The 14,011-nt window shown below is 42.0% G+C and overlaps 1 protein-coding gene and 1 long non-coding RNA gene across 10 annotated transcripts in view; both read right to left on the bottom strand.

Moving 5' to 3' along the window:
• Positions 1-2,868: 2,868 nt before the first annotated feature.
• Positions 2,869-4,759, bottom strand: LOC115337059. The gene is made up of 2 exons (XR_003922017.1): positions 4,319-4,759; positions 2,869-3,432 (listed from the first exon to the last, which is right to left on the bottom strand). It is a non-coding gene; the product is annotated as an uncharacterized LOC115337059 (long non-coding RNA).
• Positions 4,760-5,662: 903 nt separating this feature from the next.
• The window catches only part of MCTP1 (multiple C2 and transmembrane domain containing 1), a 292,028-nt gene continuing 283,679 nt past the window's right edge, over positions 5,663-14,011 (bottom strand). For all 9 annotated transcript variants that reach the window (XM_030004938.1, XM_030004937.1, XM_030004939.2 and 6 more), the window contains 2 exons: positions 11,532-11,629; positions 5,663-10,416 (listed from right to left, as the gene is read on the bottom strand). In XM_030004938.1, the coding sequence (XP_029860798.1) occupies positions 10,345-10,416; positions 11,532-11,629 (170 nt within the window). In that variant the 3' untranslated portion in view covers positions 5,663-10,344. The remainder of the gene's footprint in view (positions 10,417-11,531; positions 11,630-14,011) is intronic.

Below are 14,011 nucleotides of genomic sequence, written 5' to 3'. Positions count from 1 at the left end.
CGGCAGCCTTGCTGAAGCTGACCTCTGCACGCTGCAGGTAGACACCTTCTCTACAACCACTTTTGCAGAGTGTTCATGGCCGTAGCAAACATCCCTCTCAGCTACTGCCTCCTGCCACTGTTAGCAGAGTCAGACTTTTTTTTCTGATGCGGAAGGGTAGCCCAGAAAAGTTTTTTCAGTTTATGAGAAACTGAAGGTATTTTGTCAGTCCATATGGAGACATTTTGGAATGCATTTTGGAAGAGCTACTACATAAGATTGCCTTTCCCATCCATACTTCCTTTGAGGAGTGGGACATATGGAAGATTTGATGCCACCTGCTCTTCTGCACGACCCTTTGTTTCAGGTGTGGGGTTGGGTGAGAGATGCTTTCAGACCTGTGCTGAACCAAAACTTTGCAAGTTTTTAAGATTTCTCCTTCTTCCACCATTTGTTCTTCAAGACCTGGTATGCTTTCTACAAAAGTCTTGCAGTGCCACTTGCTGTGCATCTACCTGCTAAATTCAAGTTATTCATGTTCTTATGTTATATTCCAACCAGGAAACAGGCTGACCCTGCCAGAAGTGCCAAGAACAGGCATACAGTTACAGACTGGTTTGGTTTGGATAGGAAGAGACCTTTAAAGATCATCCAGTCCAATGCTCCTGCCATAGGCAGGGACATATTTCACTAGACAAGGTTGCTCAAAGACCCATCCAACCTGGCCTTGAACATTTCCAGGCATGGGACATCCACAACTTCTCTAGGCAACCTGCTCCAGTGCCTCACCACCCTCATTGTAACAATTTTTTTCCTTATATCTAGTCTGAACCTACCCTCTTTTAGTTTAAAACCATTACCCTTGTCCTATTGCAACAGGCCCTGCTAAAAATTTGTTTGTCCCCATCTTTCTTTTAAGCCCCCTTTAAATTCTGAAAGGCTGCAATAACATCTCCCCAGAGCCTTCTCTTCTCCAGGCCGAACAACCCCAGCTCTCTCAGCCTTTCTCCATAGGAGAGCTGTTCCATCCCTCTGACCATTTCATGTCCCTCCTCTGGACCCGCTCCAGCAGGTCCCTGTCTCTCCTGTGCTGGGGACCCCAGGGATGGAGGCAGTACTGCAGGTGGGTCTCACCAGAGCGGAGCAGAGGGGCAGAATCCCCTCCCTCCACCTGCTGGCCACCCTGCTTTGGATGCAGCCCAGGATACGGTTGGCTTTCTGGGCTGCAAACGCACATTGCGAGCTCATGTTGAGCTTCTCGTCAACCAACACCCCCAAGTCCTTCTCCTCAGGGCTGCTCTCAATCCACTCATTGCCCAGCCTGTATTTGTGCTTGGGATTGCCCCGACCCATGTGCAGGACCTTGCACTTGGCCTTGTTGAACTTCATGAGGTTTGCACGAGCCCACCTCTCAAGCCTGTCAGGGTCACTCTGGATGACATACCTTCTCTCCAGCATGTCAACCACACCACACAGCTTGGTGTCATCTGCAAACTCAATCCCACTGTCTATGTCACTGATGAAGATATTAAATAGTATTGGTCCCAGTACAGACCCCTGAGGGACACCACTTGTTATTGATCTCCATTTGGACATTGAGCTGTTGACTGCAACTCTTTGGATGTGGCCATCCAGCCAATTCCTTATCTGTTGAATAGTCCATCCATCAAACCTATATCTCTTCAAATTTAGCAACAGGGATGTTGTGTTGGACTGTGCCACAGGCATTTCAATACTTCTTGTCCACATCTTCAGTTTAGCTGCAGCCTCTGTCTTAAGTAGACTGATTCTAGGTCAAGATTAAGAATTTATTTCCTCATTTAATAGCAGAGCCTATTACATGGAGTCTACACATGGTTGATGCCTGTAGTTCTTCATTCCATAGCTAAATGTCTGTCTCTGTAGCAGGCTGAACAGGGCTGAAATTAAGAGACAAGCTGTCAGCTGCATTTCACCACTGAATGTAGGGACTGAAAAATTATTTTTAAAACTCATTATTTGGAAATAACATCAGAATTTGCACGTGTTTCTCATCATTGAATGTTACTCAATGAAAGAATTTGAGATGCATGGTCTTTCCTTGTTGCATGGATGTGTGTTGTAAGGGGAATGGCTGCTGTTCAGCATCAGCGCTGGATGCACACTCCGTAGGGGTGCGTGCAAATGAACTGAAGTATCAGTTCAGGAACTGGTGATTCTAAAAGCTCAGAAGTTCTCAAATAATAGCTGCAGTGGTGTATGCCACATTTCCTCAACTGCGTAATGAAAGCAAAAGAGGGTTTAATGTTCAAGCTGAGATGGAGGAAACCCAAGAAACTCAAATTTAAGGCCGAGAGTTTCTCCTTCCCTTGTGCAGTTGCCATTTTCCTTTTGTAAATTGGTGATTTAAATTAGTGCTCACAAAACCAATGAATTAATGCACCCCTTTGAGATTGGGCAGCAGGGCAGAAGCTCTATAAAGCTCTTCACAGAAACGTAACAGTGCCTCACATGCCTCCTCTGTTAAAACCCTGATCATCTCATCTCGGTTACTGTCAGCTGTGCACAGTGTCTGCAGCTCCGGGACAGCACGCATTAAGAACACAACTCTCTGTATCCTCAATAATACGTGAGGCCAATTTTCTACCACTGACAGACGGGTGCAAACTCACTGCATGATGCCGGATCCTCTCTGCACCTCTCCCTTTGCTTTATCACGACTTAAATCAAAAGGTAAACAGACACCCTGGCTTTAAACTTCCTGGCATTTGACAGATTCGACATCAAGTCTAAGTGCCAACTACTTCAAAATTCATTCCTTTTCAAAATGCCACTATTTGTTCTGAAAACGTCTGGTTCAAAGTGCAGCCTCCACATTACCCTGTAGAGAAGGAAGCCAAACTGCAAAAATCATAGCACTGTGTTTAATTATGAACCAAAGGACTTACTTACTTAACAAAGAACAGCAAACTGCACAGTGAACACCCATTTTCTACGATGGAGAATTCATTAGAGCAATCCTCCCCCACCCCAAACAACCCATGCTTGCTGCTATTGCCAGTTTTAAACATAACCCCCCTTCTGAAACTACAGGTTTTCTGCTTTGGTTTGGCTTTGTGTTAAATTTTTTTTCCCAAATAAAATGCCCATTAGGATTTGATGCAAGTCACACAGATGTCCAAATCCTTTAACTGGAGCAGAGCAAAGCTCTAAGCTCAGGTATGTCAGAAGCAAGTGACTGACAGCAAGATCCACATGTATTGCAGAAACAGTTACACAACTTCCAGAAGAGATTTCCTTCCTTTAAACTTGGATTTTCATTTCCTGTATTCTTCTTTTCTGCACTGTCTTTCATGGGGAACAATTTCAAAATATGTCTCAACCAGGGAGTGGGGAGTCAACAAGGTCTGGATGTAGAGTACTGAGAGAAGGGTGATCTTGATGGGAGTCACTCCAGGCCCAGGAGAAGCAGCACTGATGAAAGACAGGAATTATTCTGGTTAAGGTAGCAATGAGAAACCAAACAAATGAACATCAGAAGCAGGAGGTATGTAAGGAAAACCTGAACTGCTGACAAAAAAAACAGCCGCTGAAGCTTTCTGACCATATTATCAAGGAGTTAGGTCTACAAGAAGAGGAATAAGCCAAAGAGAAATTGTGGATGAGGAAAACAAATAGGGAGAAGAAGCAGGAGAGCATGACATGGCAAACAGCGAGATTTCCCAGCAAGGTTTAATTGCTAGTATCAGTGGTGACCAAGAAATGAAGGGGAAGAGCTACAGTGCAATAGCCTTGAGTTTGGTCACCTAGAATGAGTGTCAGCAGCAGCATCTGAAGTCGAGAAGAGATGGGAAATGGGGCAGTAGCTGGAAAGGAAGGTGTGGATGTAACTGTGCCTTTGAGCTGTGGATCTCCGTAAGGATACCGGGGAAAGGGTGTGTCTGTATTGTGAAGGGAAAATACAGACAGGCTGGGTCCAGCCTTGTAATCCACTATAATTCTTCCCCAGCTCTTTTCCAAGATGCCACCCAGTCTTCCCAAAATTGTACACTGCCTCAGCAAACTGCAGTGACTGAAATTTCCTCTAAGGCATTTACTTCCAGAAACATAGTGCAGGAAGACTTTTGTCCTTTAAACAAATCCCAGTCTTTAAAAAAAAAAACCTACAAGAATTGAAGTTATATTTGATAGTTACCCAATTAATGACTAAATTTTTTTAAACAATCCAGGCCCTTCCCCATTTCTCCTCCCCCTTCCCCAATAGACTTGTTCAGGGACCCTCAGCCTGAGGGATAGAAACGTAGCTGAGGGAAGGAATTGCTTTATTCTCCAGGCCCATTTCTTCTGATCAAGCTGTTACCTCGTGCCCGTGAGCAACATCTCCTCCTGATATGAGTATGACTGCTTGTCGAGCTTGTTATGAGTCCCAGGGCTCACACCCCTGCGGGGAAGGAAAATATTTTTCACTTTTGTTACACTATTTGTTCAGGAGGCAGTGAAAAATATTCCTTTATGTTGTAATTCAAGGATAGACGTGCACCGAGTAGGATGGTTTCTGAGATGTAAATTTGTGCAAATGGGAGAAATGGTCAGTGCGCTGCACCGTGAATTAGAGAGGCCAGCCCTATAGTCTGATAAAAACACCACTGGAAAATAGATTTCCAAGCAGTCAGTTCAGCAAAAAGCCAATTCCTTTTTCAGTTATCCTTTCGGTGAGATTGTGGCAGAGGCTCAGAGCAGCCTATGGGACCTGCGCTGCAGATTAAAATGGGTCAGTGTCAACTGAGGATCTTCTGCTGGAAAACGTTCCACTTGTGTTAAACTACCAAGGCTAGAAGTTAAGTTAAACCACTTTCCTCCTTTCTTTCAGTAATATCTAGGAATGGCGTGATACAACAAGGTATTTGATATTTTGTTTTCAAAGTTCTGGTACTTGTGGCAATTTCAATTTAGGGCAACCAAGCTGGTGAGGGGCCTGGAGCACCAGTCTTACGAGGAGCGGCTGAGGGAGCTGGGGATGTTCAGTCTAGAAAAGAGGAGGCTGAGGGGAGACCTGATCGCTCTCTGCAACTACCTGAAAGGGGGTTGTAGTGAGGTGGGGGTTGGTCTCTTCTGTCAGGTGGCTGGAGATAGAACAAGAGGAAATGGCCTCAAGTTGAGGCAAGGGAGATTTAGGTTAGATATTAGGAAAAATTTCTTTACTGAGAGGGTTGTTAAACATTGGAGTGGGCTGCCCAGGGAAGTGGTTGAGTCACCATCCCTGGAGATATTCAAAAAGCGAGTGGACAGGGTACTTAAGGACATGGTTTAGTGGGCATGGTTAATGGTTGGACTCGATGATCTTGAAGGTCCTTTCCAACCTAAATGATTCTATGATTCTATGATTCAACAGTATGCACTAAGTAAACATGGGACGATCCCAACTCAGCTCTTGTTCTCTTCTGTGCAACTGCCCAGTGCTTAACGCTCCCTACAAATTTGACCATGGTTTTGCATAGTCGTTCAATGTGTTTGACTTTTCTTTACTACTTTTTTGACTGGGGATCTTTCTTCATCAGTTGCGGATCTAAAAGGCTTTGGGTTTTTTGTGATATGTCTAAAAAAGAGCATGTGCAATGTGCAAAAAAGTAAACTTTTAGGATGTTTCTTCATGTCAGGGTAAAGCAGGTCAGGCAATATTGACTTATTAAATTACTCCAGAAAATATTAATCAACACTCTTTAATCAAAATCTGTATCAACAATCAACATTTTAGGCTTTCCTGTAATCATCTGCTCCAATTTCAGTAAAAGTTGAGTGAGAAAAGCAGTTTTGAGTTTCTTTTGATTATATTAAACTGGGAAAACATTTATTACTGTATGACTCATAACTAAGGGTTTCAGGCTTCTATATTGTGCAACCTGAGCCACAAAAGATTTTGACATTTAAATTTCATTCAGTACTAAGGCTGATGAGGAGAAAAACATGGTTATACTCTTTTTGGCCCCTTTGGTAAAAGAACTCAGCTTCAAAATTCCAGAAATTTAAGTTGGACACTCAAGATTCATCGATGGGAAATTTGTCCAGTTTGAAGTACGGCTAAATCTGACTTTGTTTGAGCATTAAATTCATACATAGAAAAAAGAAATGATCTGAAAGTACAATGCCCTGTGCAATGGATAGTTTAAGATTATTTCATTTTTTGCACAATGATAGCTTATGGATTATTTTTTTTTAAGATCTAAAATCCTTAGTTTATGAGGAGCAACCCTTGATTGATTACTATGGCATGAAAGAAGCAGAAAACTTCTAATGCCTCTTGCAGCAAGAAGCATCTAACCTCCTGATCTGACCTACGCGTGTTCACATCTTCCATGGCTGGCAGCAGGTGTGCTATGTAACTTTTTTTCCTTTTCCTGAGAGAGAGGCTGCTCTTAAGGGAAGTGGCGTAGTATTCACAACAAAGGCCAATCGAAGCAGCTCGCCATATTTGCGATGTGGAGAAATATAGAGAGCTAAAGGTGGTTTAGAACAGCTACACTAGTCTTCTGGTATGAAGGCTCTTTTCTTTCTCTACCAAGTGCAGAGGGAGAGCACTGCCTCGAGGTGAGCCCTTGTGAACGTCTCTTTCTGGGTCTAAATGCCCTTCTCCAGGATACTTCTCATCCTCATTCCTTCTGCTTCGCCCTTAACTGATTCACCAATTGCATGACCCTTTCAACCAGTTGCCTTTCACCCAATTCTCTAAGTGAGAGAGTAGAGAACAGCATGCTTTGTTAAAGCCTTTTCATTTTTCAAAGTTGATGTCTAAAGTAAGTTTGCATTTTATCTAGGAATAGTTTAATTTCCCCTTTGAGCATATGAAGCTACACTCCTTTTACGCTATACCTTAATTAGGCAGAAAGCAATGGAGATCCGGTGTTCCACACTGAAAATAGCTATAATTGCAACTGTGCCTGATGTAAAAATTCACTTTTGCAAGATTTCAGAAAAATTCTGGAGGAGGAGGTATTTATTGAAAATTTGCAATACCGGTTTTGGTGGGGCGGTGGGGAGATGAGCTGCCTTTAATAGAAGCAGCTGTACAGCAATCTGGAAATTAGCCCAGTTGGGAGGAAAAAGTTTGTCCTCAAAAGAGAAGGCGGCTCAGAAATGAAAAGAAGTTTGTGCCTGGCTGTCAGCAAGACTCCTGCAGCTGAGCAAAGACAGGAGGCACAGGTAGAAGCTGCCCTTCTCCCGTGAGGTAGGGATCCCTGGCTGGTGGGCAGAGAGCTGCAAAGGTTTTATTATGTTTCCTGTGGCAGGTATGCAATCTAGTGCTGATGAGAGAAGTAATTTTTCCTTCCTCTCCTTTGCTTTGTGCTCTTGGGCTATCCTAGAATGAAATACTTCAGCATCATGTAGTACATTTGCTGGCAGGTCCAGAAGCTCTTCCTCTTGTTGGTAGAGCCTATGCTCTTAGGGCACACATTAGCAGATACACTGTACGCAGCCTGTTTAATTACTTTCTCATTATTCCACTGTTGTTTTTATTGCAATAGAAAAAACCTGGGTTTTATTCCACTGGGATTTAAAATGCTAAGTTACAGTACAGTAGCTCTTCAAGTTAAAGCTCATTGCTATTATGAAAAGCACTGAGCTGTTCCATATTACAAAGAGAAACAGCTGTAAAACTAGGGTAAGCAAGCTCTGTACTGTGAGTTATCAGCAGAAATGTAACTAGGACCTCTCAGACAATTAGCCTTGATGGATCCTCAGCGCTTTGACACCTACTTTAAGTGTGGACCCCAATTAAGTTACTTATTTTCACTAGACCCAAATAAAGTTGTTTGTTAAATTTTATTTTCCAAGAGCAGGAAGATCATGATCATGACCATGAGATGAATTATTCTTTCATGATTTTTTTATGAATTACAAGTTGCTTAGGAATAAAACCTGGCAAATCTAAGAGGTTAGAAATTTACTTCAGAACCAATCTGGAAATGGAAGATATGTTGAAATATTTACAGCATAGGGCAGGACTGATTCTCTACAGAGGCCTCCCACACAAAGCAGAGTAAATGCTCTGGGTTCACTGACAAACCATTTTAAAATCTGATTTTAAAATGTCCTGTTGAGGCAGAAGAATCATATTTAATTGACATGCATTCTTAGCCTTGCCTCTGTGCATTATATTTTCAGTGAGATCAATTTTGAGTGATTGAGACATTAAAAGTAGTTCACTAATTTTCATCAAACAGATGTTTTTCTCCCCCTGCCCCCTCCACTTGCATGTTTTGGGGCTTAAAATACTGAAATCCTGCACACAGAAATATGATGTTTTCATTCACTTGCCCTCCACACCACTCATGGGAAAACGATAGCATAGGACTTCAAAGAAAGAGGCTTCCTAATACCTAGTAGAGAGATGCTTAAAACTGTGTTTAATGCTGTAAATGTGTATAACTAACTAATTCAGACATTACCACCAAAGCAGACATTTGAAATTTGAGTACAGGAAAAAAACACAACAGGAAATCACACGCAGACCGATGGGCAACATTATGAAGGTACAAGGCTTGCAGTGTATCAAAGTACGCTGCAAAACTGACAACTGGCAACAAACATTCGCACACTGTCAAGTCAAAAGTTTGGTTTTTTAAACAAAATAGGCTCATCCGTGATTCTGACTTCATCAATAGTATGTTGCTCTTCAGGCAGCATATGGGGAAAAGGTGGTTACACAGGCTTCGCAAATAAATTGTTTTAAAGTCATGATGTAACAAGAGCATATTTAGGTCCAAGACTTTCTGCAGAATGGTCATTTGATCGGCATTCTTTCAAACATACAGACAGAAAGATCAAAATAACCATCACATCAGAAACCAGCTATCAACGTATCTGTAAAATAAACAAATCTAGGATGGTCTTTCATGAGCAATGCAGCTAACATATAATTCTTTAGACAAATATATATACATTTGCTTGCAAAGTTTTTCTAAATAGTATTTTGAAAAAGTATTGTTAGAGTAGTGCAATATAACTTTATCAGCAATTGCAACCAATGAGAGGTAACCCAGAGAGGACCGCAGGAACAGCTCCTCTCGAGGATGCAGTCCTGCCGTTCTCCCCTGGGCAAAAATCCCCTTTAACGTCACCGGGAGCTACGACTAAGAGCTGTGCACAGGTAGTCCCTTAGGAATGAAATCTCTGCTCACTACGCGGGGAGCTGAGCGTGGAAGTCTACATGCAGCTATCAGAATATATCCCCAAGTACTCGTTATGCAGTGGCCACTAAGACATTTGAAATGTAAACGTTTCTCATCTATGTTCCATGTAATTTATAAAATAATGCAGTTTCCATGCAGTAGGGCACAATCGTATCAGAAGAACTGACTACATTATTAGCTAAGGAAATAAAACCGGTATATCAGTTTTACCACAACTGCATTTTTTCCTCTACACTATATTTCACATTGGTAACAGGTAACGTGTTATATCATAAAGCGTATTAATATGATCTTGTGATTTGAAAGCAAAAACATTTTCTGCAAGATTTCCATATTAAAATAGTTATGTGCACAAAAGGTGTTCATAGCATAACACCCAAAGCAACATGGACTTAGTTTGATAGTATTTCCATTACAGCAGAACTATGAACTTCATTCACTAAACTATGTAGTACAAATGAAGATTACTGGGTACATATAGAAAAATCAGATAGGCAATCAGTTACAAACCTGGCAGTATTTTGAGAGAGACAGAGATTTTTAGGTCTTATAATGGAATGATAAAAACGGCAGGAACTTCTTTTGGGAGCTCCAGGAAGAGATTTGCACTTGGTGTTTCTCATTGTCTTATAAGCAGCCCTACTGCACAGGAAAACGTTGCACCAGGAGTTAACATCAGGGTCTGGAGTTCAAAAAAATCTGCTAAAACTTAAGTGCAGTAGGCTCCACTACATTGTATTTCTCTTGAAATGTATAAAACATAGAAAATTGTAATGGTGACTTACTGGATAAAAATATTAATGCTCACAAATAAAATCTGACTGAATTTTTGAGTCAGATTTAAATTTACACCTTTTGTAGATTTAGTCGGCATGATTTGAGTATTTCAGGTATCTTTGACCATCAAGTAGCAGTGCATATTTACCATTTTAGATTGATTCCTTTAATGTGTTATGCTGTTTCTAACAAGGCTTTCAAACAGCAAAAACTCTACTTGAAACCTTCGTCAAATGTGTCTTTACAGTGTGAAATATATCTTCAATGAGAAATGCCTTTTTACAATATTTACAAAATCTCCCCATTAGATAAAAAGGCAAAATAAATAAAAAGCTTAGAGAAAGGAAACGCTGCTTAGGCTGTAGGCTTTTTTTTTTATCTTCCCCCAGCAGATGCTAGTCTCCTCAACACGTGAAGTTAGCTAGCCAGGATTGTTTTTCTTCCTCTTGCTCGGGCTGTGACTGGGATCTTGTTTCAGTTCATGGTATTGCACCTGTTTAAACACAACGTTCAGAAATAAACCAGTCAGGTGGCGCTTGCTAGAAAAAGGAAGATTTCTATTTTTTTTCCAAGGCAAAAAAAGAAAGAAAAAGAAAACTATCCCCCTGCAAACTTCATGGCATCTGCACCTATGGTTCAACAACAACAGAAGGATAGGTCTAGAGTAAGAAATAAAAACAGCATTAGGAAAACCCTGCCGGGAAGTAACACTGTGTGCTGACGTAAACTTTAAGAAGGCTACTTTTTTTGTTTTCCCCATGAGCTCTAACAGAAAATAAACAGTATCCTCTTTAATGAATTGGATGAATATTCTTTGCGATATTTAAAAACTTGCTTATTTTCAAAGGCCCACCACAGGGGTGATCAGATTCAGAGTGGGTACGTGCACCTGTATCTCCTATTTATACCAGCTCTGAACCGAAACCGTTACCCAGAAATATGAGAAGTATATAATCTTTGTGATACTGGAGGTGATTTATGTGCCTGACATTATCTTAAAACTTGCACCTTCTCAAGAGACTGTGTACTGCATTACAAACGCTTGTAATTCATAACCAGACTATTGTTATAGGAGTTTATGAGCACAGTTGAACTGTGGCCACAGCAAAAACTTTCACGCCAGGGAAGGAAAGGCTGAAGTGCTCTCAGAGTGCTGCCACGAGAGAGTGGTGGGCAAAGCCGCCCGCCGCTGACTCCGCACCGGTGCAGCTCCTTTCACGATTCGACCCTCCTGTTCCCGCTCTGCATGTCCCGACAGCCTCACCTCCAGCGTTTCCTACACGGTGCCTTACCCCCATCAGTTTCACATGGTGCTTAATACAAACTCTAGCACCTGCTACCACCTCCCAAGTACTTGTCTTTTTACTGATTGCCCCTGCGGATCCTCCACGGCACAGCCAAGGTAGTGGCTAATTCCTCACTGCAAACAGTCTAGCAGCCTCCTTAAGGTTCATGGACTACCCTCAGCTTGAGTTTGAAATTTCTTTGTGTCAAAGGATATAAAGCTGAATCAAAATAATCGCTTTAAAATTTGTTTAAAACCCCCAGAAATTCATGTTGCTGCCTATCAAATTAACTACCATAAGGACACTTTAAAAATATACACACCACTTGCACATCTGAAGGAACTCTGGACAGAAAGTCAAGTAGCTCATTGTTATCAATTGCATACGGACTTCGAAGCTTCTTTGTAAATTTATTGATGCCTGCAAAGGTGAAAGTTCAAATGTTACTATCATAATTTTTTAATAAAGATACATCTTTGGCAAAGTTCTAAAAAAGATTTTAGGATCCATTTCAAAGTCTGACATTAGCACTGAATTGATGAACGGATGCACTGTAAACTCAGGTTCTAAAAGTCAGAATCTGCTGCTGTGGTTCTCTCTGCTTCAAAATGCCAAAGTTGTAGGGACATTTTCAAATTCCTCCAATACTTTTTTTTGAAAGTAACAGAAACTGTGGTTATTATGTGGAGATTGCAAAAAGGACAGGAGTAAAGTGTACTCCATTTCTGTAGCAGAGAGGATGAGCAGTAATGGGCTTAACTGCAGGACACAAGATTCAGGTTAGACACAAAGAAAATCTTCCTACGGCTACAGATGGTGAAGCATAGAGGAAACACTGAAGTCTGCATCACGTGAAGGCTTTAGGAGGAGTTTACACAAAACTCTGCCCTGGAATGACAGACACAGACAAGCTGATGGCAGTGCAGAGAACAGATGCGATGTCTCCCTTAGGCATCATGGTCTTAAAATGCCTATTGACAATTAGTGTTCAAAAGCACCAAGAAAATCCTCCGCAAACTATGCAGGAAGCAGGCTTTTAAATTAGACTCATTTTCTTATCATTACATACGGGGTCAGATTCACAGACTTTTCATGTGAGAACCTTGTTCACGGGCTTTGGGAACACACATATAAAACATGGGCAGGAACGGTACAAACTGCACAGACTCTCATGTGAGTGGGGGAAAGGCTGGACAGCATTAAAAATGTGCTGTTCTGTGTAATTTATCCAGGCTGTATCAGAGATAAGATAACGCAGTTCATCCTCCACGAAGCCTTTGGTGCCCAGGCCTTTCAGAAAGCTTTAGCAAGGACATAAAGCTTCGGGATGGAGTGCGCAAGCTGAAGTCTTGATAACACCCATGGCCTCCCACTGCATGAATGCTCAGTTCTGTGGTGTAGATAGGAGATGCTGCCATCCCTTTATCTGGTTATTGAACAGTGAGCATTGAGAAAGAATATCTGAGATTCAAACACCTTTGTTTAAGAAGATCCTTTGCATCAGCAAGTGACTGAGAAATTCAAGGTCTACCCCACTGTTTGCTGCATGTGGCCACTGGATCACCCATGGGTGAATTCAGGAGTCAATATGGTCTCACCTTGTCACGTCTGATAAAGAAAATTATCAGTCACCCCATGAAAGTGAATGCATAGATAAATCATGGTCAAGGCTTAAGAAAAGAAAAGTGCTGAACAGATGAGATGGGACACTACAGAGGAAGTAAAAGACAACAAGGGGATCAGGTCTTTTCCAAAAGCTTGAAAATTTTTTAATTAAAATAATTTTCTTTATACTCTTTTCCACCGAAAGAGCTGCAGCAGTTACCCGGACTCTGCACTCTTGCGAATGGGATTAGAGCGCAGAGGTGGTTTCTGCTCCGCCATGGCCAACACACCACGTGTTTCAAGCACCAGTAGTCTCCATGGGGAGAATCATGGCCAGGCAGGAAAGAACTCAGAATTTCTTGCCAGGGCAGGCTAAAAGAGGCAGTCCCTATGGAGGCACAGAAGAAAGACAGCTATGCAGAAGACCAGCCATAACATGGAGGAATTACCATATAAAAAGCCCTGCCTTTCCAAAGAACGAAATGGACAGATGCTGCTACAGACCAGCTCAAACTTTCCTGTGGACAAAAGTCAGACAACAGAGGTCATTTGCTTCCAAGTGCAGGATGGACGAATGGGTTGAAGAAATGTATATACATGGGGGAGGCTAGAGACACACAATAATGGAGAAAAGAGGCATGTGTTTGGAATACTGTGTTTTTTGAAGGGACAGCTGCTCAAAGCTACATGCAGTGCATCGTGCCTTTGTGCAAATGCATTTCACAGCGAGGAGGTCTGGACTGCTGGAGCTGCAGCTAGGCAGTACCTGTCTGGGGTCCTGGCACGATGCAAGAGAAATAGGTCCCTCAAGAAGGGATCCCCAGACACCCACTGAACAAGAAGCCACCTACACTGAAATGCAGGAGAAAAACATGAACCTGAAACCTCCAGTGAACAAGGGTTCTTGAAGATGTATCTAGATAGACTAGATGACTTGGGGGCAGAGAGGGGAGAGATGGAGGAAAAGAGAGCAAGGTGCGTTTACAAGAATTTGTGCTTATGTTATCCATCTGTGGTTTGGGAGCCATGGACTCTGGTTTGGGAGCAATGGAGTCCAGTCTGGGAGTTGAGGCTCTGGCATCCCTGAAACAGAGACATTTTTGGGATAGTGTGACCCCTCACAGTGTTTTCAAACAACAGTGCTGACTGCATAGTTTTGTGGGTCTTGGAGGGATATTAGAATCTCAGGTTCTTGCA

The sequence above is a fragment of the Aquila chrysaetos genome, chromosome Z, assembly GCF_900496995.4.
Source record: "Aquila chrysaetos chrysaetos chromosome Z, bAquChr1.4, whole genome shotgun sequence".
In the NCBI taxonomy this organism is placed as follows: domain Eukaryota; kingdom Metazoa; phylum Chordata; class Aves; order Accipitriformes; family Accipitridae; genus Aquila; species Aquila chrysaetos.
The sequence above is the reverse complement of the archived record's forward strand: the minus strand, read 5'-3'. Positions and strand labels throughout refer to the sequence as shown.